This window comes from Chanodichthys erythropterus, chromosome 2, assembly GCF_024489055.1.
Source record: "Chanodichthys erythropterus isolate Z2021 chromosome 2, ASM2448905v1, whole genome shotgun sequence".
NCBI lineage: Eukaryota > Metazoa > Chordata > Actinopteri > Cypriniformes > Xenocyprididae > Chanodichthys > Chanodichthys erythropterus.
In genome coordinates this window covers 21849337-21873736 of record NC_090222.1, presented here as the reverse complement: position 1 = coordinate 21873736, position 24400 = coordinate 21849337, and the positions used below count along the sequence as shown (strand labels likewise).

The 24400-nt window shown below is 35.0% G+C and overlaps 1 protein-coding gene across 1 annotated transcript in view; it reads left to right on the top strand.

Moving 5' to 3' along the window:
• Positions 1-24400, top strand: part of zgc:113232 (uncharacterized protein LOC541546 homolog) — a 29848-nt gene that overhangs the window by 1810 nt on the left and 3638 nt on the right. The window contains exons 2-21 of the mRNA XM_067393903.1: positions 1055-1139; positions 1254-1319; positions 2917-3191; positions 3279-3332; positions 3417-3470; positions 3592-3645; positions 3753-3806; positions 4041-4094; positions 4336-4389; positions 20719-20772; positions 20896-20949; positions 21042-21086; positions 21321-21374; positions 21467-21520; positions 21754-21807; positions 22457-22528; positions 23151-23186; positions 23331-23375; positions 23467-23499; positions 24195-24341. Of these exons, the coding sequence (XP_067250004.1) occupies positions 1055-1139; positions 1254-1319; positions 2917-3191; positions 3279-3332; positions 3417-3470; positions 3592-3645; positions 3753-3806; positions 4041-4094; positions 4336-4389; positions 20719-20772; positions 20896-20949; positions 21042-21086; positions 21321-21374; positions 21467-21520; positions 21754-21807; positions 22457-22528; positions 23151-23186; positions 23331-23375; positions 23467-23499; positions 24195-24341 (1398 nt within the window). The remainder of the gene's footprint in view (positions 1-1054; positions 1140-1253; positions 1320-2916; positions 3192-3278; positions 3333-3416; positions 3471-3591; positions 3646-3752; positions 3807-4040; positions 4095-4335; positions 4390-20718; positions 20773-20895; positions 20950-21041; positions 21087-21320; positions 21375-21466; positions 21521-21753; positions 21808-22456; positions 22529-23150; positions 23187-23330; positions 23376-23466; positions 23500-24194; positions 24342-24400) is intronic.

The following is a 24400-nucleotide window of genomic DNA, read 5'->3' as shown; positions in this document are numbered from 1 at the left end:
ACTAGAGGGACGTATACAACAACATCCTTTGAGCTCTTACTAAAAGGGAATCACATAACTCTCAACATGATTTAAACACTATAATTATGTAAAAATAATCAATTACTACTTCTATATATATATATAAAAAAACAAAAACAAAAAAAAACATTTTGGTGTCATTTTAACCAACTGATAACTTTTTTTTGGTCTGTTTTAGTTGATAAGTTGGTCTTGATTTATTTAAAATCATTCAAGGTGTGTGTGTTTTTATATATATATACATATGTATGTTTATATATTATACATATGTATATGTGTGTGTGTGTGTGTAATAGATTTTTCATATTTAAAAAAATCATGTTCCATGACCTCATTGGTGACATTTGAGCTGATCACATGAGGAAGTGTAAAATAGGAAGAAGGGTAATTTAAACACAGAGGCGTTAAAACATAAAAAAATAAAAATAAATAAAAACAGGCCTGCATCAGTTACTGCATATATCCACAGAACAGAAGTAATGTAAATTAAAATTACTTTTAGCAAAGTGGAAACACCACTTGTAAATAAGGTGATAGTGGCAAGGAAAAAACCCAGTTTAAGGAAAAAACCTTTAGTGAAACCACAACATTAAGGGAAGACCTCCTTGCACTGGCACAGCTGGTAAAATTATAACTAAAATGACAGATCACTGTTCTAGATGTACACAGATCATCAGTATTTGTAATGAATTTCGTGAATCCATTTGTAACACATTTAATAAATTATGTTATTATATTATATGGTAAAACTTTCTTTTAGTGTCCTTGTTACACGTTACATGTAGTTACTGAAGTAATAATTATAAATGATGCATAATTACATGCAACTAACCCTAAACCAAGCCCTAACCCTAACTCTATAGTAAGTTAATTATTATTACACAGTACTTTAATGTGTAATTTCACTGTAACGCGGACACCATAAAATAAAGTGTAACCTATTAAATGAACTATAACTGACATATTTAGAGTTGCCACCATGATGTGTTACTGTAACAAATTCCTATGCATTTGTTTGATTTGTTGATGTCAGGTATGGGCTGTGTCATTCAGCTCTGTGTTCCTGTTGTGTGTCCTGCATGCTCAGGCCCAGCAAGATTATTCTGGTTTACAATCAGGTGAGACAACCACATCACCAACATTACATCTGTAAATAAATAAATAAATAAATAAATAGCCAATAAAACATTAAAATGGCAGATTATTTTTTCTCTCTTTTTCAATCACAGGAGAAGAACACATGTATGAAGGCTCCTTAGTTGATCGATATGATGAACATTCTGGATACACTCACATTGGTAAATAAGATGTTACTATTCATACTACAAATACTACAAATAGAATCCCCTAAAATGAAACCTTAGTAGTCATGATGTATGACACATGGAGCAGGGGGCAGCCATTTTTGCTGCGGCGCCCGGGGAGTGATTGGGGGGGTTAGGTACCTTGCTCAAGGGTACCTCAGTTGTGGGTTAAGAGAATGGAAGAGAGCGCTGTTCATTCACTCCCCCCACCTACATTTCCTGTCGGTACTGAGACTCGAACCGTCAGGTTACAAGTCTGACTCTCTAACCATTTGGCCACAACTGCCCCATCCCCTATTTTTATTTTGATATTCACTTTTCAACCGTTCACCCATCTTCTGTAAGTTGAACATTAATTACTGGTGTTGCAATAAAATGCAAATTTATAAAAAAAAACAATAAAATATTTTCAATTGGACACAAGTCATGAATCTCACAAACTGGTACATCATAGTATTTTAATTAATGCACAAAATATGCATCATTTACCTTATAGAAGAGGATTAGGGCCAAGCAATAATAAAAAAATAAAGATTAAATCTTTATATCTCGAGATTAAAGTTGTTAAATTTAGAGAAAAAACTCGTTAAATTTTAAGAAAAAAGTCGAAATAAAATGTTGAGAATAAACTCATTAAATTACGAGAAAAAATTTGTTAAATTTCGAGAAAAAAAGTCAAGATAAAATGTTGAGAATAAAGTCATTAAATTACAAGAAAAAAAGTCGTTAAATTACGAGAACAAGTTAGTTAAATTATGAGAAAAATTTTAAATTTCGAGAAAAAAGTCGAGATAAAATGTTGCGAATAAAGTCATTAAATTATGAGAATAAAGTCGTTAAATTAAGAGAAAAAAGTTGAGAATAAAGCCATTAAATTATGACTCAAAATTTAACAAGTTTACTCGAAGTTTAATCTCGAGATGGTTTTATTTTTTTTATTATTGCTTGGCCCTAATCCTCTTCCGTATATTTACTTTATTCAATATAAATATAATTGAAATAAAAAAATACAAAATAATTTATTACAATGTCCTTTTTTTTGTAACAAAATATTAGGCATTTCATAGATTTTTACGTTTATTCATTATATTATATTATATTATATTATATTATATTATATTATATTATATTATATTATATTATATTATATTATATTAATTATATTATATTATATTATATTATATTATATTATATTATATTATATTATATTATATTATATTATATTATATTATATTATATTATGGTAACACTTTACAATAAGGTCCCATTAGTTATAATATATATCATTAACTAACAATGAGCAACACATTTGTTAAATGTTTAAATTAACTTTAAATAAAATTAATTCATGCTTTAGAAGTATTTATCATTGTTAGTTTATGGTAACTAGTTTAATTTACTAATGTTAGCAAAAGAAGCCTTATTTTAAAGTGTTTAAATGAAATGAAATGAATTAAAAAAATAAAAATAAAAAATCCAAGGTCTATTTTTATACCTATTTGACTATTAATCACCATTACGTGTTTTTTACCAATATATCCAGACTGTCAGGAGTAATAGGTACCTCTGTGTCTTTTATCTGCTTCCTCAGTTGAATATCCTGCAGAGTCCAAACGCAGCAATGAAGATGAGCACTCAGCATCTGGCTTCGACCCCTATGCGCCTGCAGCCACCATGGTCACCATGATCACTGAAGAAACATACCCATATGCCACAGCCGTGGATTCTTTTGATTACGCCAAAGAGGATAAAACCTTAATAACACAGGTGCCATATGGAGGAGATGCTGAGCTGGGGCAGGAGAGACCCACCGAATGTGACTGTGAAGCAGGAGAGCCGGGATTTGGAGGCTTCGCTGGACCTAAGGTTGATTATTGCCATGACTTCAAATTTAAAGGTTTGTTTTCTTTTAAAGTATAACGCGTTCTTCATTTTGATTATGTTTGCTTATAGGGTTCTAGGGGTCTTCAAGGCAAACAGGGGTTCCCTGGGGTCCAAGGAAGGGAGGTAAAAAAAAAAATCAGATAATGTTAAGTAACATTAAATAACCAATGTAAAAGCAAGCACACAAACTGGATGTCTTTTTATTAGGGTTACAAAGGAACCAAAGGAGTGAGAGGAAGAGGAGGAGACACCGGTCCTGAGGTGAGTGACATAGGAAACACTTGTTGAATCTGTATCCTGTTCAGAGTACCAGGAGTTTTTCAAAGCATGCGGTTGGCAAATAACTGGCTCACCTCAACAATGTTATTTGCCTTCTGTTTAGGGCGACTCTGGGCCTGATGGAGAGGACGGTGCATCTGGTTTCTCTGGTGCAATTGTGAGCCAAGACTTTTGAAAAACTTTACCATTACCTACATTATTTTGTGTTTAATTGGTAATTCTGGAAGAGTCTCTAATATGTAGTTTTCTTGCTCTTTTTCATAGGGTCTTCCCGGGTTACCAGGGGACCCAGGTGAAACTGGCCTATCTGGAATAAAGGTAGTGCAGTGTTAAAAGGAATAAGTTACTGTTTTACAAGTTTACTTAGAAAACCTGTGGAAATGTATTGCCTCAAATTTTACAAGCAAATTAGTTAATCATTTTTGAGTTGATAAAGCTTACTAAGATTATTATTTTATTTAATTATTATAGATATTTTATATATATATAATTTAGATATTATGGCTTGCATTCATAATTGTGATTGAAATTGAGTTTGTTTGTGTCATGCAGGGTGATGTCGGAATAGAGGGTCCTCGTGGAGGACTGGGTCTCCCTGGAAAGACTGTGAGCAAAAAAGCATTTTCAGTAACACATCATATCCAGGGTTTTCATCTCCACATTACTTTGAATCTTTTTCATTTCAGTCAGTGATGTAGATCACATAGCTGAGATTTGATCTTATAAATCAAAGCAGCATCTGTGTAGTCTAGCTAATGCATCTTGTTATCATATAATAGATTCCTGACAAAATCTCAGATTTGTCTACGAAATTAATCTGAGATAATATTTTTCTGACTGACTACAGGGTCCTGTTGGCCCAAAAGGTAAATCGGGAAAACCAGGAGGTAAAGGTGTTAAGGTGGGTCACTTTACTCTTTTACAAATGTTATGTGGTGTACTTGCTGAAATGTAGCGACCAGAAGGTGACCAGACAGTTGCTGGTTCAAGGCCTGTAAGAAGCAGGTCAACATTTTCAATGTAATTGCAAATAATTATTTTGTTAATATGATCATCATTTCAGCTACCAATAGAGTACTGTAAGAAAAATGAAAAGGAAATTAAAAAGAGCTCTAGGGCAGTGGTGTCCAAACCGGGGTACGCGTACTGTATCCACATATCTACATCTTTATCCACATAAGTAGCATGTGTATCAGAGCAATCATTATGGTGCACTGCATGCTTGAGGGAGGCCCAACTCACAAAGTTGGATCGTAAAGCACTAAGGGGTTCCCCTCCCCCCCAAGGGATCCAAACGGAACATGGGGGACAGCCCCAACTGCTTCCGCTACCTCACACTGGGTTCCACCCCATGCTTGGGACAGTGCTGGTGCTCTTCCATACAGAAACATACCTATGTGAGTTCTTGTTTCTATAATGTTCATAATATATTATACAAGAAAATGCATTTTTCGCAAATATCCACACAACTGCAAATGTGAGATTGATTTTATACAAGTTAAATAAAAAAAGTTAATATTAAGTGACGTACGTTGTAAACACAGAATTGCCCTATTTTACAATTAAATAATAGTTCCAATTAAAGTCTGCAACACACAGCAGTTTTTCGTTAGGGATGGAATCTGCGGCTTTGAACAAATGGGGAGAGTCAATGATTCAATGATTCATTCTTAAATACAGACACTTGCTTCGTTGTTGAATTTATGAGCGAATGACTCGATGACAGTGAATTGCCGTCTACAGTCAGTCTCATAACATCTCATAACATTATTTAAGCCATTGTATTGGCATTCCTGCCACCTCTGAGCAGCATTAAAGAGTGTTTAAATACACCTAGATGCAGCTTGTGCCACTGCAGTGCGAAGATGGCTTTTGTTGATACTGATTACATTTGATTGAAGTTGTTTCATTTAATTTTCGCTATACAGCTGTACAATGACAATAAAGGTTTTCTATTCTATTCTATTTCCATTCTATTCTATTCTATTCTATTCTATTTATTTTTTATATTAATAATTAAAATAATAGAATTTTCAGAATATGACAAAGCTTGATACATTTAATTGGGTTAGAAAAAAATGCACCCGAAGATCAATTTAAGGGGGCAAATATTGTCCCTTAATTGAAAAGGTGTGATTGCAGTCTGGGTGGAAGCCATGTACGCAGGTGGATGTTAAATGCCTCAGGGGTTATGCCATTCTAAAAAGTTTGGGAACCCCTGCTCTAGGGGGACGGTCAAAAATCTAATGCTAAATGAATAAGTAAACATTTATTTTTATATGCCGTTAATAGTCAGTTAATAGTCATAAATTTATGAGAAGTGCTTCCCTATTCTGATTAAGTGTCAATGTCACAAGTTTCATTTCCCATTGCGTGTGTGGGGGAGTTTTTCTGTTCGGTTTGTTTGTCTGTCTCTCTCTCTCTCTCTCACACTCTATTTTTGCATTTGATATTTCAACTGTGGAACTATATGTGGGTACTAGTTGACATGACATTTCAAGCAAACACAACAGTGCCGTGCTATCATGTATCATGTAGATATAAAACTGAGCTTCAACCAGCGGCGGTTCGAAGCCATTTTTAGGTGGGTTTTAGCTATAGACTGTAAAGACTGTAGAGTTCTGAACAGCGGTTTTGAAGCGAAAATGAGGCCGCTGCCATTAGCTGCGCGCCACCGCACGTCACTCCCGGATAACTGAAAATGGGCAAAGAGGCGAGACGTGGTTGGAGCCCATGATGTGACTGATTGCTGAAACCATGCCCACCTAGCGCGACGTGACCATGTTAGCAGGAGCTATCTATCCTACTATCTAAAATATTAATGAAGATCACAATATCACTAGAAAGTACTAAAGCTTTACTGTCAATCTACGGTGTTTTTATTTTATTTTTTTCTATTATATAGATGCTCCAACACCAGTAATTAATTTGTATCGGGTATGCAAATAACACGAAAAATCAAACGGAAATTCATACCTTTATAATGAAATAGAGATTACGAGATGAATCCAATCCGTGGCACTTGGGTAAAATGTCCATTGCAAAAAATAAAAATCCATGAAATATTGATTTGCATCACATTTCTTCTTAATGATCTGCTCTCCATCATCGTTCTTCAAGAAATAATGCAATCTGAGCAGCCTTTATGTTGTAAAACTGTATACGATCGTATCTAACAAACAAATGAGCCCATGTCTAAAGTATAATTTTTCAAAATAGTGCAGCAGTTTTAGATATAATATCCAAGCAGTGCTGTCAGAGTTTTATATCCTCCTGCTATTGTCATTGTAGTAAATCTCAGGAACTTTTAGCCAATGCCGATCCAACAACGTGTGTTCTGTTCCGCATGCGATCACATCTAGATGCACATCAGTCTCGACTATTAATGCAGCAAGCCATATTTTATAATTGTATTAAAAAAGAGAGAAAAAAAAGCACAAATACGGCTGAGATGGCAAATTCAGCGGCTGGAATTAGTTAAGGTAACATGATGGCTCACAGACAGCAGCGGCAATCTACCTGTCACTCAAGTGACCACACCCTTAATTATGCAGAACTTTAAGGCTTAGTATAATTTAAACGGATAAGTTATAAAAAAATTCACCCCCCTCAGAGTTGTCATGAAGGGCAAAATTAGCTATACAGATCAAAAACACAATTTGAACCAGACTGTAAACATGTTTTTGTCTGCTGTAAACTTGGCCAATTTAACATGGGACTCAATGTGATTCTGCTTTCTTCTGCAGCTTGTCCCTAGAGGCCAGTCAATGAATCGCAGTTTAAGTCACTTCCGTATTGGCTTCAGAGAAACTGGGGGAGGTTGCCGCTTCGTTTTAGCCCCCCATCTGTCGTCTCAGCCCCCTTAAAACTATCCGCTTGTTAAGTTGTGACGTAAGGAACGCCATTTCTGGGTCCAAGCCTTAACTCGTTTTACTTGAGAATGCCATCGATGGCCGTTTATGAGAGCTATTTATTAATATTAAACATCAAACATTTTAAAAAAGTAAAATACTTACAGTCTACACAACAGTCTACATGCTCACAGCATCACAGACATTAATATTTTAACGATTTATAAAAGATGAATCACTGTCTGGCCATCTGGAATTTTAGTATGAAGATAAAGGTTATGATTATATATTTGTTAGTATATTTTTTTTGTATATTAGCACCATTTGTTGTTTTTCTTGTGGTATGAGATAGAGCATTTGGACCCGGAAGAGCTGCCGCGTGACGTCAGACTTAAAGCAGAAGTAACTTTTTTACCTTCATAAATAGTTTTCTAAGTCCTTACGATGGTTAATTGGCTTGTAGTGGTGTGTTTGAGGCGAGCACTAACCCCCTCTGGCACGTCTACGCCAGAATACGGCACTTGCAACTTGAGCTGTCTTTATGTCTTTATAAGACAATTTCGAAAATGACCCACCTCCATCGAGTGTACTGTATTTGCAAATTACCCACCTCCTCTTTCTTGTACTGTATTTGCAAAACTACTGCGCTGGTGAGCGTTGTAGTCGTTGTAGTCCAGAGCTGCGCTTGGAGTATTTATGACAGTGTGATTCACTGAAGGAAACTGTAGGGGGAGCTTCGCGAATCTTGCTTAGTTCTGCTTTAACAACCGAATAATCACCTATCTGAATGATTGGGCTAGTGCTGCTTCCTCAATAAAGTTTATTGTTTTCATGTGTTTTTAAGTCTTGTAAGTTTAAACATTCAAGTGAATTTAAGCCGTTCAATAAAAAAGACACTGTGAAAGAAAACTCTCTTTTGAAAGAAAAGTTCTCTTTCACAGCATCTTGTGATTGAAAGCCGCCTCTCAGACAGCATTGGCGTACAGGGTTATCTTTTGCATCTTCTTGAGCAAATACACACAGATTTATGCCAAAATGCCAGTTTTGACGAGTATCCACATTAACACAGTCTTAACTGAATGTTAACAGTTATATTGTGTGTGTCATTATAACGGATCCGTGCATTAGGCGTTAAAGTGACAGTCATATACCTTCTGTTTAAATAATGTTAACCAAACAACGAAAGAAAAAGAGATAATCACTCACTGCGTGGTACTACTCTCGGCTCGGGTTCGGTTCGGCACGGCACGGTACGCTTTACTTTCAGTTTGCTTTTCCACTGCAGTTTAGTACCGCTTCAAAGTGGGTGGGATTATGATCATATAGTCGCCCCTACTGCCGCTCTTGGATCCATTCCTCGGTTACCAACAAGTCTGCACATCGTCTGCTGACCACGATAGAGCCATTTCTTTTTTCAAGTTGCGTGCGACGGTCATATAAAGCAAGTCGTTTTGCGAACAAATGATACTGCGGTGGGTTTTGCCAACTTTAAATCTAGCGGGTTTGGTGTCTCATGTTTCAAATCCAATCATGCCAAGTATAGGTAGTGACGATTCTCTCTGACCAATCAGTGATCTGCAGTGTTTACACGTCACATTTAGTATCGGTACGGCACTCTTGGAACCTCAACCCAGGAGGTAGTTACTGTTTAATTAAGCGAACCATAGGCTACCATTCCGTAAAACAAAACAAAACAAAACAAAACAAAACAAAACAAAAACGAAAGACATAACTTCATTTATTTATTTATTTATTTAGGCAAGGCTAGTGAATGTTTTGGCAGGGCAAATAAATATAAAGAAAAAGAAAAAATGCGCACATCCCAACTAAACTCAGGGCAGGTGCTCGATCATAAAGTAACTCCAAAATAAACCAAAAAAGAACTGCACACTGCCATTGCTGCTCTCAGAATTTAATAAAAAGACAACGTTTCGACCAAAGAGGTCTTCGTCAGGTCAGGCAAACAGTAGATAGTGACAAAATGGCAATTACTTTGCATTTTCTCAACATAGTCAATGACACCAGATACAATTCATTTCATCAACATGATCAATCACACCTGTTTCAAATCATCATATTCATCACCCAATGATTAAATCAACACTAATAACAAACATTATACCCAAATTCACAAAAAAGGTTTCAAATCAAAATCCAAATTTAAACCTTTTGGAGAAAGAGTATTCAATGTATAAATATAAAAAGCTTCCCTCTGTAGTAAGATTTTATCAATATCACCACCCCTTCTAGGTACTTTAATTTGTTCAATGCCTAAGTAACGAAGAGTCGATAAATTATGTTTAAAAGAATCAAAATGAACAGCAATGGGATTTTTTGGTCCTTCAATCGTATATTACTTCTGTGTTCAGCTATACGTGTTTTTTAAGCACCGTTTTGTTTTGCCTATATAGGCCATACCACAGGGACATTTGATCATATAAATTACATTTTTAGTATTGCACGAAATTATTCCCTTAATCTTCAACTGTTTACCTGAGTGTGGATGACTAAAAGTGTGACATTTCGTAGTAAAATTGCATTGTGCACATTGTCCACATCTATAATTGCCATCAGGGACTGAAAAGGGATTCGTAGATCGTTCCGATCCTTGGTCAGCTCTGACCAACATTTGCCGTATATTAGGGGCTCGTTTATAGACAATTCGTGGAGGATCTTTATAAAACTGACTCAATGCAGGGTCTGAGCTTAAAATATGCCAGTGTTTGCGTACGATGTTTGCAAACTCATTGCTTAGAGCGGAATATTGGATAATACAAGACAATCTATTATTGGTCGGTTTAGACACTGTTCGAGCAAGGCACTCTTGCTGATCAGTATTTTCGAAACATGCCACAGCCTCTTTAATCCAAGTATTTTTATAACCTCTCTCGCAAAACCTCTGACATAAATCTTTACATTGTATCTCATACCTTTCATTATACGTACAAATCCTACGAATCCTCTTAAACTGACTAATTGGAAGACTCTTCTTTAAATTGGTAGGATGAAAACTCTGACCATGTAGAATCGTATTTTTATCTGTGGGTTTTCTATACAGATCTGTCACCAATTTATCATCATCTTTTATTATAAGTAGGTCAAGAAAGCTAACCTGAGAGGCATTATAGTAAATGGTAAATTTGAGATGTTCACTACTGCGATTTAAGAAATGTAGAAAGTCAAGTAATTCATTTTCTGAGCCACACCATATGAGAAAAATATCATCAATATATCGACGCCACAAAAAAATATTAGGTAAAAAAGAATTAACCCTGGGATTAAATACACATTCATGTTCAAAGTGACCAACATATAAATTTGCATAATTGGGAGCCATAGTGCTACCCATTGCAGTTCCTTTAAGTTGTAAAAAGTAGTCATCTTTATACATAAAAAAGTTTTTAGTCAACACCAATGTAGTCAATGTCTTAATACATTCAATACTAGGACTCTTGTTACTGAAAAAATCACCCAGAAAAATTAAATAGCATTTATGCCACCATCATGTGGAATATTGGTGTATAAAGATTCCACGTCTAAAGTAACAAGAAACATTTCATTATTAGGCAATGTAATGGACTGTAATATTTTAATCATGTCCATAGAATCCTGTACAAAAGAAGGAAGACTTTGAACATGAGATTTTAAAAAAGAGTCAATAAACACCGATATTTTTATGTTAATGAGCCCATACCAGCAATGATGGGTCTACCTGGTGGATTAACAAGATCTTTATGAATTTTGGGTAAAATGTAGATTACAGGTGTAATTGGATATTCAACTTTTAGAAAATCAAATTCATTTTTTGTTATATCACCTCTTTTAAGAAAAACTTGTAATGTCTCATGTATTTCATTTTTAAAAATAGAAGTAGGATCACCTTTTAATTTAGTATAAAAAGACGGATTATCAAGTTGTCGATAAATTTCTTGATCATAATACTGGGCATCCATAATAACAATCGAACCACCCTTGTCAGCTGGCTTAACCACTACAGATTTTTCCATTTTTAACTCTTGTAGAGCATTCCTCTGGATTTTAGGTAAATTATTAAAAGAAACATATTCACGTTTCTTATTGAGAACTTGTCCTACATCTCTTTCAACCAATCGACAATATGTTTCCAATGAGTGATTTCGATTTTTTGGTGGAATAAATGTAGATTTGGAGCGAAAAACTGAATTAATTGATAAGCTTTGACTATTATCGGGAGGTAGGTTTGTATTATGTTGCTCCTGACTCACAGACATAACATCAACATTGCTAGAGAAGAATTCTTTAAGTCGTAACGTTCTAAAGAACTTTTGAAAATCAACAAAGACACCAAATTCATTACAGTATGTTGTAGGTACAAATGATAAACCTTTTTCAAGAGCTTGTATACAATCATGTGATAGAGACTTACTGGAAAGATTCACTACATTATGGCAATTCAATGATGTAGGAACTTGTGACGAGTCCCATATTGATGGTCTCTTCTTACCCCGTCTGCAGGCTTTCTTTTTCCTCGTGCTCTTAGATTTCGAACTGGACGAGAGCTCCACGTTGTTGAACCGTCTTCTAAAAAAGACGATGAGGAAGAGCCAAAGCTGCGCTGTTCAGAATCTGTATCGTTACCTGATGTCAAAAGTTCTGAGTTAGTCCTTCTAGAAAACTTTCTCCCGCCATGAGTATGTTTTCTTTGTCTCCAGATGTAGACCCGCTGTAGTTTGTAATCATCAGCGTCTCTATGAAATTTTCTCTTCTTCACCGCTTTAATCTCCATCTCAAGTTGTTTTTGTTGTTGCTCACATTCCGCAATAGTTTCCTTCAATTTGTCCTTATCAACAATTGTCTTACCAAGACTCTCCCGAGTACTCTCGAGTTCACCGCGGACAACAGTCAGCTGTTCCGTGATTTCCTGGATAAGGAGTGCCATCAAATCGAATGAACATTTATTAGTGATTTCACACCATTTGTCACAAAACGCAGAATTGTTACTGCCCAAGGTGGGTCCTTTTTGTATCCTAAGACCTCGTGGAATTCTTCTTTGACGAAGGTAGTCACTCAGAGTCACTGCATGTAGAAAAAGTTTAGTTTCCCTCATAAGGAGGTTATTGAGAGTGTGTCTAAGATCATTAATCCCAGAAGTAGATGTAGGTGCCTCTTCAAAGAGGGATTCTTTTAAGATGATCCTTTCATAGTCCTCTTCTGAAAATTCAAATGTGTTGCCAGTTGCCATCTTATCAACAAACTTTGCTAGAAATCCAGTAATGAGAGTCTTCACAAAACAAGGAGTGCCGCATAAAAAACATAAAGAAAAAGAAAAAAATGCGCACATCCCAACTAAACTCAGGGCAGGTGCTCGATCATAAAGTAACTCCAAAATAAACCAAAAAAGAACTGCACACTGCCATTGCTGCTCTCAGAATTTAATAAAAAGACAACGTTTCGACCAAAGAGGTCTTCGTCAGGTCAGGCAAACAGTAGATAGTGACAAAATGGCAATTACTTTGCATTTTCTCAACATAGTCAATGACACCAGATACAATTCATTTCATCAACATGATCAATCACACCTGTTTCAAATCATCATATTCATCACCCAATGATTAAATCAACACTAATAACAAACATTATACCCAAATTCACAAAAAAGGTTTCAAATCAAAATCCAAATTTAAACCTTTTGGAGAAAGAGTATTCAATGTATAAATATAAAAAGCTTCCCTCTGTAGTAAGATTTTATCAATATCACCACCCTTCTAGGTACTTTAATTTGTTCAATGCCTAAGTAACGAAGAGTCGATAAATTATGTTTAAAAGAATCAAAATGAACAGCAATGGGATTTTTTGGTCCTTCAATCGTATATTACTTCTGTGTTCAGCTATACGTGTTTTTAAGCACCGTTTTGTTTTGCCTATATAGGCCATACCACAGGGACATTTGATCATATAAATTACATTTTTAGTATTGCACGAAATTATTCCCTTAATCTTCAACTGTTTACCTGAGTGTGGATGACTAAAAGTGTGACATTTCGTAGTAAAATTGCATTGTGCACATTGTCCACATCTATAATTGCCATCAGGGACTGAAAAGGGATTCGTAGATCGTTCCGATCCTTGGTCAGCTCTGACCAACATTTGCCGTATATTAGGGGCTCGTTTATAGACAATTCGTGGAGGATCTTTATAAAACTGACTCAATGCAGGGTCTGAGCTTAAAATATGCCAGTGTTTGCGTACGATGTTTGCAAACTCATTGCTTAGAGCGGAATATTGGATAATACAAGACAATCTATTATTGGTCGGTTTAGACACTGTTCGAGCAAGGCACTCTTGCTGATCAGTATTTTCGAAACATGCCACAGCCTCTTTAATCCAAGTATTTTTATAACCTCTCTCGCAAAACCTCTGACATAAATCTTTACATTGTATCTCATACCTTTCATTATACGTACAAATCCTACGAATCCTCTTAAACTGACTAATTGGAAGACTCTTCTTTAAATTGGTAGGATGAAAACTCTGACCATGTAGAATCGTATTTTTATCTGTGGGTTTTCTATACAGATCTGTCACCAATTTATCATCATCTTTTATTATAAGTAGGTCAAGAAAGCTAACCTGAGAGGCATTATAGTAAATGGTAAATTTGAGATGTTCACTACTGCGATTTAAGAAATGTAGAAAGTCAAGTAATTCATTTTCTGAGCCACACCATATGAGAAAAATATCATCAATATATCGACGCCACAAAAAAATATTAGGTAAAAAAGAATTAACCCTGGGATTAAATACACATTCATGTTCAAAGTGACCAACATATAAATTTGCATAATTGGGAGCCATAGTGCTACCCATTGCAGTTCCTTTAAGTTGTAAAAAGTAGTCATCTTTATACATAAAAAAGTTTTTAGTCAACACCAATGTAGTCAATGTCTTAATACATTCAATACTAGGACTCTTGTTACTGAAAAAATCACCCAGAAAAAATTCAATAGCCTGTATGCCACCATCATGTGGAATATTGGTGTATAAAGATTCCACGTCTAGTAACAAGAAACATTTCATTATTAGGCAATGTAATGGACTGTAATATTTTAATCATGTCCATAGAATCCTGTACAAAAATCCAGAGGAATGCTCTACAAGAGTTAAAAATGGAAAAATCTGTAGTGGTTAAGCCAGCTGACAAGGGTGGTTCGATTGTTATTATGGATGCCCAGTATTATGATCAAGAAATTTATCGACAACTTGATAATCCGTCTTTTTATACTAAATTAAAAGGTGATCCTACTTCTATTTTTAAAAATGAAATACATGAGACATTACAAGTTTTTCTTAAAAGAGGTGATATAACAAAAAATGAATTTGATTTTCTAAAAGTTGAATATCCAATTACACCTGTAATCTACATTTTACCCAAAATTCATAAAGATCTTGTTAATCCACCAGGTAGACCCATCATTGCTGGTATGGGCTCATTAACAGAAAAAATATCGGTGTTTATTGACTCTTTTTTAAAATCTCATGTTCAAAGTCTTCCTTCTTTTGTACAGGATTCTATGGACATGATTAAAATATTACAGTCCATTACATTGCCTAATAATGAAATGTTTCTTGTTACTTTAGACGTGGAATCTTTATACACCAATATTCCACATGATGGTGGCATACAGGCTATTGAATTTTTTCTGGGTGATTTTTTCAGTAACAAGAGTCCTAGTATTGAATGTATTAAGACATTGACTACATTGGTGTTGACTAAAAACTTTTTTATGTATAAAGATGACTACTTTTTACAACTTAAAGGAACTGCAATGGGTAGCACTATGGCTCCCAATTATGCAAATTTATATGTTGGTCACTTTGAACATGAATGTGTATTTAATCCCAGGGTTAATTCTTTTTTACCTAATATTTTTTTGTGGCGTCGATATATTGATGATATTTTTCTCATATGGTGTGGCTCAGAAAATGAATTACTTGACTTTCTACATTTCTTAAATCGCAGTAGTGAACATCTCAAATTTACCATTTACTATAATGCCTCTCAGGTTAGCTTTCTTGACCTACTTATAATAAAAGATGATGATAAATTGGTGACAGATCTGTATAGAAAACCCACAGATAAAAATACGATTCTACATGGTCAGAGTTTTCATCCTACCAATTTAAAGAAGAGTCTTCCAATTAGTCAGTTTAAGAGGATTCGTAGGATTTGTACGTATAATGAAAGGTATGAGATACAATGTAAAGATTTATGTCAGAGGTTTTGCGAGAGGTTATAAAAATACTTGGATTAAAGAGGCTGTGGCATGTTTCGAAAATACTGATCAGCAAGAGTGCCTTGCTCGAACAGTGTCTAAACCGACCAATAATAGATTGTCTTGTATTATCCAATATTCCGCTCTAAGCAATGAGTTTGCAAACATCGTACGCAAACACTGGCATATTTTAAGCTCAGACCCTGCATTGAGTCAGTTTTATAAAGATCCTCCACGAATTGTCTATAAACGAGCCCCTAATATACGGCAAATGTTGGTCAGAGCTGACCAAGGATCGGAACGATCTACGAATCCCCTTTTCAGTCCCTGATGGCAATTATAGATGTGGACAATGTGCACAATGCAATTTTACTACGAAATGTCACACTTTTAGTCATCCACACTCAGGTAAACAGTTGAAGATTAAGGGAATAATTTCGTGCAATACTAAAAATGTAATTTATATGATCAAATGTCCCTGTGGTATGGCCTATATAGGCAAAACAAAACGGTGCTTAAAAACACGTATAGCTGAACACAGAAGTAATATACGATTGAAGGACCAAAAAAATCCCATTGCTGTTCATTTTGATTCTTTTAAACATAATTTATCGACTCTTCGTTACTTAGGCATTGAACAAATTAAAGTACCTAGAAGGGGTGGTGATATTGATAAAATCTTACTACAGAGGGAAGCTTTTTATATTTATACATTGAATACTCTTTCTCCAAAAGGTTTAAATTTGGATTTTGATTTGAAACCTTTTTTGTGAATTTGGGTATAATGTTTGTTATTAGTGTTGATTTAATCATTGGGTGATGAATATGATGATTTGAAACAGGTGTGATTGATCATGTTGATGAAATGAATTGTATCTGGTGTCATTGACTATGTTGAGAAAATGCAAAGTAATTGCCATTTTGTCACTATCTACTGTTTGCCTGACCTGACGAAGACCTCTTTGGTCGAAACGTTGTCTTTTTATTAAATTCTGAGAGCAGCAATGGCAGTGTGCAGTTCTTTTTTGGTTTATTTTGGAGTTACTTTATGATCGAGCACCTGCCCTGAGTTTAGTTGGGATGTGCGCATTTTTTCTTTTTCTTTATGTTTTTTATGCGGCACTCCTTGTTTTGTGAAGACTCTCATTACTGGATTTCTAGCAAAGTTTGTTGATAAGATGGCAACTGGCAACACATTTGAATTTTCAGAAGAGGACTATGAAAGGATCATCTTAAAAGAATCCCTCTTTGAAGAGGCACCTACATCTACTTCTGGGATTAATGATCTTAGACACACTCTCAATAACCTCCTTATGAGGAAACTAAACTTTTTCTACATGCAGTGACTCTGAGTGACTACCTTCGTCAAAGAAGAATTCCACGAGGTCTTAGGATACAAAAAGGACCCACCTTGGGCAGTAACAATTCTGCGTTTTGTGACAAATGGTGTGAAATCACTAATAAATGTTCATTCGATTTGATGGCACTCCTTATCCAGGAAATCACGGAACAGCTGACTGTTGTCCGCAGTGAACTCGAGAGTACTCAGGAGAGTCTTGGTAAGACAATTGTTGATAAGGACAAATTGAAGGAAACTATTGCGGAATGTGAGCAACAACAAAAACAACTTGAGATGGAGATTAAAGCGGTGAAGAAGAGAAAATTTCATAGAGACGCTGATGATTACAAACTACAGCGGGTCTACATCTGGAGACAAAGAAAACATACTCATGGCGGGAGAAAGTTTTCTAGAAGGACTAACTCAGAACTTTTGACATCAGGTAACGATACAGATTCTGAACAGCGCAGCTTTGGCTCTTCCTCATCGTCTTTTTTAGAAGACGGTTCAACAACGTGGAGCTCTCGTCCAGTTCGAAATCTAAGAGCACGAGGAAAAGAAAGCCTGCAGACGGGGTAAGAAGAGACCATCAATATGGGACTCGTCACAAGTTCCTACATCATTGAATTGCCATAATGTAGTGAATCTTTCCAGTAAGTCTCTATCACATGATTGTATACAAGCTCTTGAAAAAGGTTTATCATTTGTACCTACAACATACTGTAATGAATTTGGTGTCTTTGTTGATTTTCAAAAGTTCTTTAGAACGTTACGACTTAAAGAATTCTTCTCTAGCAATGTTGATGTTATGTCTGTGAGTCAGGAGCAACATAATACAAACCTACCTCCCGATAATAGTCAAAGCTTATCAATTAATTCAGTTTTTCGCTCCAAATCTACATTTATTCCACCAAAAAATCGAAATCACTCATTGGAAACATATTGTCGATTGGTTGAAAGAGATGTAGGACAAGTTCTCAATAAGAAACGTGAATATGTTTCTTTTAATAATTTACCTAAAATCCAGAGGAATGCTCTACAAGAGTTAAAAATGGAAAAATCTGTAGTGGTTAAGCCAGCTGACAAGGGTGGTTCGATTGTTATTATGGATGCCCAGTATTATGATCAAGAAATTTATCGACAACTTGATAATCCGTCTTTTTATACTAAATTAAAAGGTGATCCTACTTCTAATTTTAAAAATGAAATACATGAGACATTACAAGTTTTTTCTTAAAAGAGGTGATATAACAAAAAATGAATTTGATTTTCTAAAAGTTGAATATCCAATTACACCTGTAATCTACATTTTACCCAAAATTCATAAAGATCTTGTTAATCCACCAGGTAGACCCATCATTGCTGGTATGGGCTCATTAACAGAAAAAATATCGGTGTTTATTGACTCTTTTAAAATCTCATGTTCAAAGTCTTCCTTCTTTTGTACAGGATTCTATGGACATGATTAAAATATTACAGTCCATTACATTGCCTAATAATGAAATGTTTCTTGTTACTTTAGACGTGGAATCTTTATACACCAATATTCCACATGATGGTGGCATACAGGCTATTGAATTTTTTCTGGGTGATTTTTTCAGTAACAAGAGTCCTAGTATTGAATGTATTAAGACATTGACTACATTGGTGTTGACTAAAAACTTTTTTATGTATAAAGATGACTACTTTTTACAACTTAAAGGAACTGCAATGGGTAGCACTATGGCTCCCAATTATGCAAATTTATATGTTGGTCACTTTGAACATGAATGTGTATTTAATCCCAGGGTTAATTCTTTTTTACCTAATATTTTTTGTGGCGTCGATATATTGATGATATTTTTCTCATATGGTGTGGCTCAGAAAATGAATTACTTGACTTTCTACATTTCTTAAATCGCAGTAGTGAACATCTCAAATTTACCATTTACTATAATGCCTCTCAGGTTAGCTTTCTTGACCTACTTATAATAAAAGATGATGATAAATTGGTGACAGATCTGTATAGAAAACCCACAGATAAAAATACGATTCTACATGGTCAGAGTTTTCATCCTACCAATTTAAAGAAGAGTCTTCCAATTAGTCAGTTTAAGAGGATTCGTAGGATTTGTACGTATAATGAAAGGTATGAGATACAATGTAAAGATTTATGTCAGAGGTTTTGCGAGAGAGGTTATAAAAATACTTGGATTAAAGAGGCTGTGGCATGTTTCGAAAATACTGATCAGCAAGAGTGCCTTGCTCGAACAGTGTCTAAACCCGACCAATAATAGATTGTCTTGTATTATCCAATATTCCGCTCTAAGCAATGAGTTTGCAAACATCGTACGCAAACACTGGCATATTTTAAGCTCAGACCCTGCATTGAGTCAGTTTTATAAAGATCCTCCACGAATTGTCTATAAACGAGCCCCTAATATACGGCAAATGTTGGTCAGAGCTGACCAAGGATCGGAACGATCTACGAATCCTTTTCAGTCCCTGATGGCAATTATAGATGTGGACAATGTGCACAATGCAATTTTACTACGAAATGTCACACTTTTAGTCATCCACACTCAGGTAAACAGTTGAAGATTAAGGAATAATTTCGTTCAATACTAAAAATGTAATTTATATGATCAAATGTCCCTGTGGTATGGCCTATATAGGCAAAACAAAACGGTGCTTAAAAACACGTATAGCTGAACACAGAAGTAATATACGATTGAAGGACCAAAAAAATCCCATTGCTGTTCATTTTGATTCTTTTAAACATAATTTATCGACTCTTCGTTACTTAGGCATTGAACAAATTAAAGTACCTAGAAGGGGTGGTGATATTGATAAAATCTTACTACAGAGGGAAGCTTTTTATATTTATACATTGAATACTCTTTCTCCAAAAGGTTTAAATTTGGATTTTGATTTGAAACCTTTTTTGTGAATTTGGGTATAATGTTTGTTATTAGTGTTGATTTAATCATTGGGTGATGAATATGATGATTTGAAACAGGTGTGATTGATCATGTTGATGAAATGAATTGTATCTGGTGTCATTGACTATGTTGAGAAAATGCAAAGTAATTGCCATTTTGTCACTATCTACTGTTTGCCTGACCTGACGAAGACCTCTTTGGTCGAAACGTTGTCTTTTTATTAAATTCTGAGAGCAGCAATGGCAGTGTGCAGTTCTTTTTTGGTTTATTTTAGGGCAAATAAATATCTAATCTAAAAAAAATGTTTTTTAAAAAATGTAGTGTTTAGCCCTGAGTTAATATTTTTGTTTTTTAGCTAGTTAAGAGGGATACTGGTTAATAATAATGATATGATGACAATTTTCTGTTAGTCAAACAGTAGCCTACATACTGATTTGAAGTGTACTGCAGAAAGAATGGTATCATCAATATATCTTCTTTTTTTTTTTTTTTTAATTGTTGACTTACCAATTTAAGTACCAGTAGGCTGGTTTTGACTTACTATATAGTAATAGAGTGGTGCCGATTTAAAGAGGCACCATTTAGGCGATGGTCCTTTGCTGCAGATTCTCACTGAGGGCTAAGCCCCCTGAAGATCAAATCCTACACCTGTTCCAGTTAATCAAGTCCTTCATGATTATTTGAAAACTAAAATGTGTGTTGGAGCAGGTTTGGGACTAAACTCTGCAGGACTGCGGCCCTCTAGGAGTTTGGCACCCCTGATCTAAAACATATTAATATTTAATTTAAAAATCCCAGTTGATCTGTCCAGACTTGTCTTGAAACTTTAAATAAAAAGTACTAAGAAATCTCCACATCTCTCAACAGGGTTCCATTGGTAAAACAGGAAAACAGGGTCCTGAGGGACGACAGGGACAGAAGGTCGGCACCAAGACTTACGGGCATATTTAAATTCATAGACTACTCATTATTAGTTTGACACACTTTATTACACCTATAATTACTACTGCTGACTAAACCTTCATTCCCTCTTTGCCTCATCAGGGTCAGATGGGAGCACCTGGATTCTCAGGAGACCGTGGAGAGCAGGGTTACTTGGTGAGAAAACACTCATAACCTTTCTCTTTCTTACATTTAAAAATTCCCTGTAGTAATCTCAATATACCACTATTTTTTTATCGTGTTATCAGGGTTATACAGGAGTTCCAGGAGACCGTGGGGTATCAGGACCAAAGGTCAGTTTTATGATGGTTAACAGACAGTAACTAGGAGAGACATTAACACAGTGGAATTCCCCCTTATCTTGTCTAGTTTTTCTTTTCTTTTTTTTTAATACTCAGAATTTTCTATTAACAAACACTTCATTTTTGACACAGTTCCAACTAAAAGCTTTTTCTTGAATCAGTACTTGGTGATTGACGTGTTATTACAGTAGAAAAGATTTTCTTTCCGTCTGCTATCATCTTCAGGGTGCTAAAGGTACAGGTGGCTTGCCAGGAAGTGATGGGGAGCCTGGAGAAGATGTGAGTAGCAAACTGTTACTATTACAAATGTCATTATGGGGGGGCTTTCTGAAGTACTTTGTTTCTATAATATATAATAATATATTTTCCAGGGTCCTCTGGGTGTACCAGGAGTTGTGGGGATACCCGGGTCTTTTGGACCCAAGGTAAGAGGAAAAAAAGAAAAAGAATAAGATTTTTTTTTTTCAGTTTTAAATAAATAACTTTAAATTTTAATGTTTAAGTCAACGTGCCACTTGCCATTTCTCTGTAATAATTTGTAAAAATTTCCAATATCAATTTCTAAGTTAAACTTTTTCAAAGGAATTTTTTTTTTTTTTTTTTTTTTTCAAAAAATTTGCAAAAAATTTGTAAATTTCCTTCTTCCTCTCCTCCTCAGGGTTTGAAAGGTGATCGTGGTCTGAGGGGGCCATCTGGAAGAGTAGGACGTGTGGTAAGATATGATTTTGGCCCATATTACACTTCCCTAATATTTCAAATGCTCGTGACACAAACAGAAACCATGAGAAGCAAAAACAAGAGAGGTTAATCCGTTGACTGACATGTGATCTCTTCTAGATCAAAACAAAAGCCACCTTATTATTCTGTTGGAAGATACCATATTATTTGTTGGAAGTTGGAAATTACCAAAAATCTAGATTATCTGGTTATATTGGTTTAACAGTAATCCAGAGGGGAAAGTACCTAAAAGGTGGGGGATTTACCAGACTGTACTCTAGTCCCGCGACTGAAAGTGAAACTACAGTCAGTCTGTAGGGCTACTAGATTCTATTTTTACCTTCAGCAGTTTCACTACTTTTAATCTGCTTCCTGAAACAGCAGTGAAGGCATGTTTACTTCTCAGGTTATCTGGATTTTCCCTTCAGTATTCTCCCTAGGAAAACGAGACTCTACTATGCTAATAGCATAGCATGTACATTATAAAAGGCAATAAAAGATTACTCATTTGTGTGAAACAAAAAACACATTGTTTAATACTGTATGTTTTTGAACATCAAGAACATTCACTTGGATTTTTTCCCTATCAAAAAGAGCAAGCAAGTTTGAGATTTTATTTGGCTCTCTTTACATTCTCTTCATAGGGTCCACAAGGAGACAGTGGGGATGCAGGAGTTCCAGGGAAACCCGGGCCAAAAGGCTTGCCTGGGCCCACAGTATGCAACTATTTTTAGTTTCTAAATGATTAACCTGTCTATTAATTAAATGCTTAGTTTCATTATTTGTGACCCTGAAACACAAAAACAGTCATTCAAAGGGTCATTTTTTTTTTAAATTGAGATATATACATCATCTGTTCAAAGCTGAATAAATAAGCTTTCTATTAATGTAATGATTTGTTAGGATAGGACAATATTTGACCAAGATACAACTATTTGAAAATCTGGAATCTGAGGGTGCAAAAAAACATAAATATTGAGAAAATCACCTTTAAAGTTGTCCAAATGAAGTCCTTAGCAATGCATATTCACTCACAAATTTTTATTTTTATTTTTATTTACGGTAGAAAATTTACAAAATATCTTCATGGAACATGATCTTTACTTAATATCCTAATGATTTTTGGCATAAAAGAAAAATCGATAATTTTGACCCATACAATGTATTGTTGGCTATTGTTACAAATATACCCGCGTGACTTATGACTGGTTTTGTGGTCCAGGGTAACATTTGTTGCTTTCCAAGTCTGATTGATGACACATGATTACAACGACACTTAAAACAGGGGCTGTTAGTTTAAAAAATTCCAAAATTATTATCAAATATTCTGATCTACAGGGTGCCAAAGGGGAAACAGGACCAGATGGTGAAAAGGTAATATAAAAAGCATATAATATTAGTATAATATTAGCCACAGACTGTTTATAGGCATTAGATGAATATTGATGATGTCACCATTAAAGTGATTTATTTGGAATTACTTATTTATTGATTTTATTTAATTCATGACTCTCTTAGGGGACACAAGGACGAAAAGGAGGGAAAGGTGCTAAAGGAGATAAGGTACCAGCCGTCACAGTTTCTCTTCCTGTTTCCATTACACTAGCCATGGTTTTTATTTTAACCACAATTTCGTCATTGTTTTACGTCACAGGGAGATGCTGGATCTCGCGGTGACAAAGGCCAGGTTTGTCATCACTGTTGAGTGAAACTATTTTACGTCAGAGACGTGGAACAGTGGTTGTCCACAAGCTCATGACGTACAAGGATGCAGGTTTGAATCCGGATTACATTGTTTCTCACAGTATTTCCTCTCAATTTTCACTATCCTTTTTAATAAAAGTAAAAAAAATCCTGATAATAATAATAATAAATTAAAAAATAATAGTAATAAATTATATAGGATTTTATGTAATTGTTGTGATTTTTTTTTTTTTTTTGAAACAGTAATAGTGTGAAATATTATTACAATATGAAATAATTCTATTTTAAAATGAATTTTTTTCAAGTGGTAGCAAAGCTGAATTTTCAGCATCATTACTTCAGTCTTTAGTGTCACATGATCCATAAATCATTCTATTATGCTGTTTTGCTGAAGAAACATTTCATATTATTATCAATGTTGAAATCTATGGAGGCCCTAAAGGGACATGGTGGTCGGAAAAATAAAAAGTCTTGCAAATGTTTTGCATTCCTGTCATGCGTGTTTTCAGGATTATTTGATGAATAGAAAGTTCAAATTAACAGAACTTGTTTGAAATCGATTTTTTGTTTGTCACACTTTAAAAACTTTGTCACTTTAATGTAGTAAAAGGTATTTAAAAAAAAAAAAAAAGTATAAAAAATTTGTCACTTAAAGTAAAAGATTTGTCTTATGTGTAGCGTGGAGTGAAGGGTCGTTTCGGCCGCGACGGGCTTGTTGGTCCTATTGGACCTCCAGGTCTTCCAGGTCCCAGAGGAGATGAAGGACCTAGAGGAGACCTGGGAGGGAAAGGACAGAGTGGGCCGAAAGGAGAGCCAGGTGAACCTGTGCGTATCATCATGATTATTAAAAGAAAGAAAGAAACACTGGGTAATTTTGGAAAAGT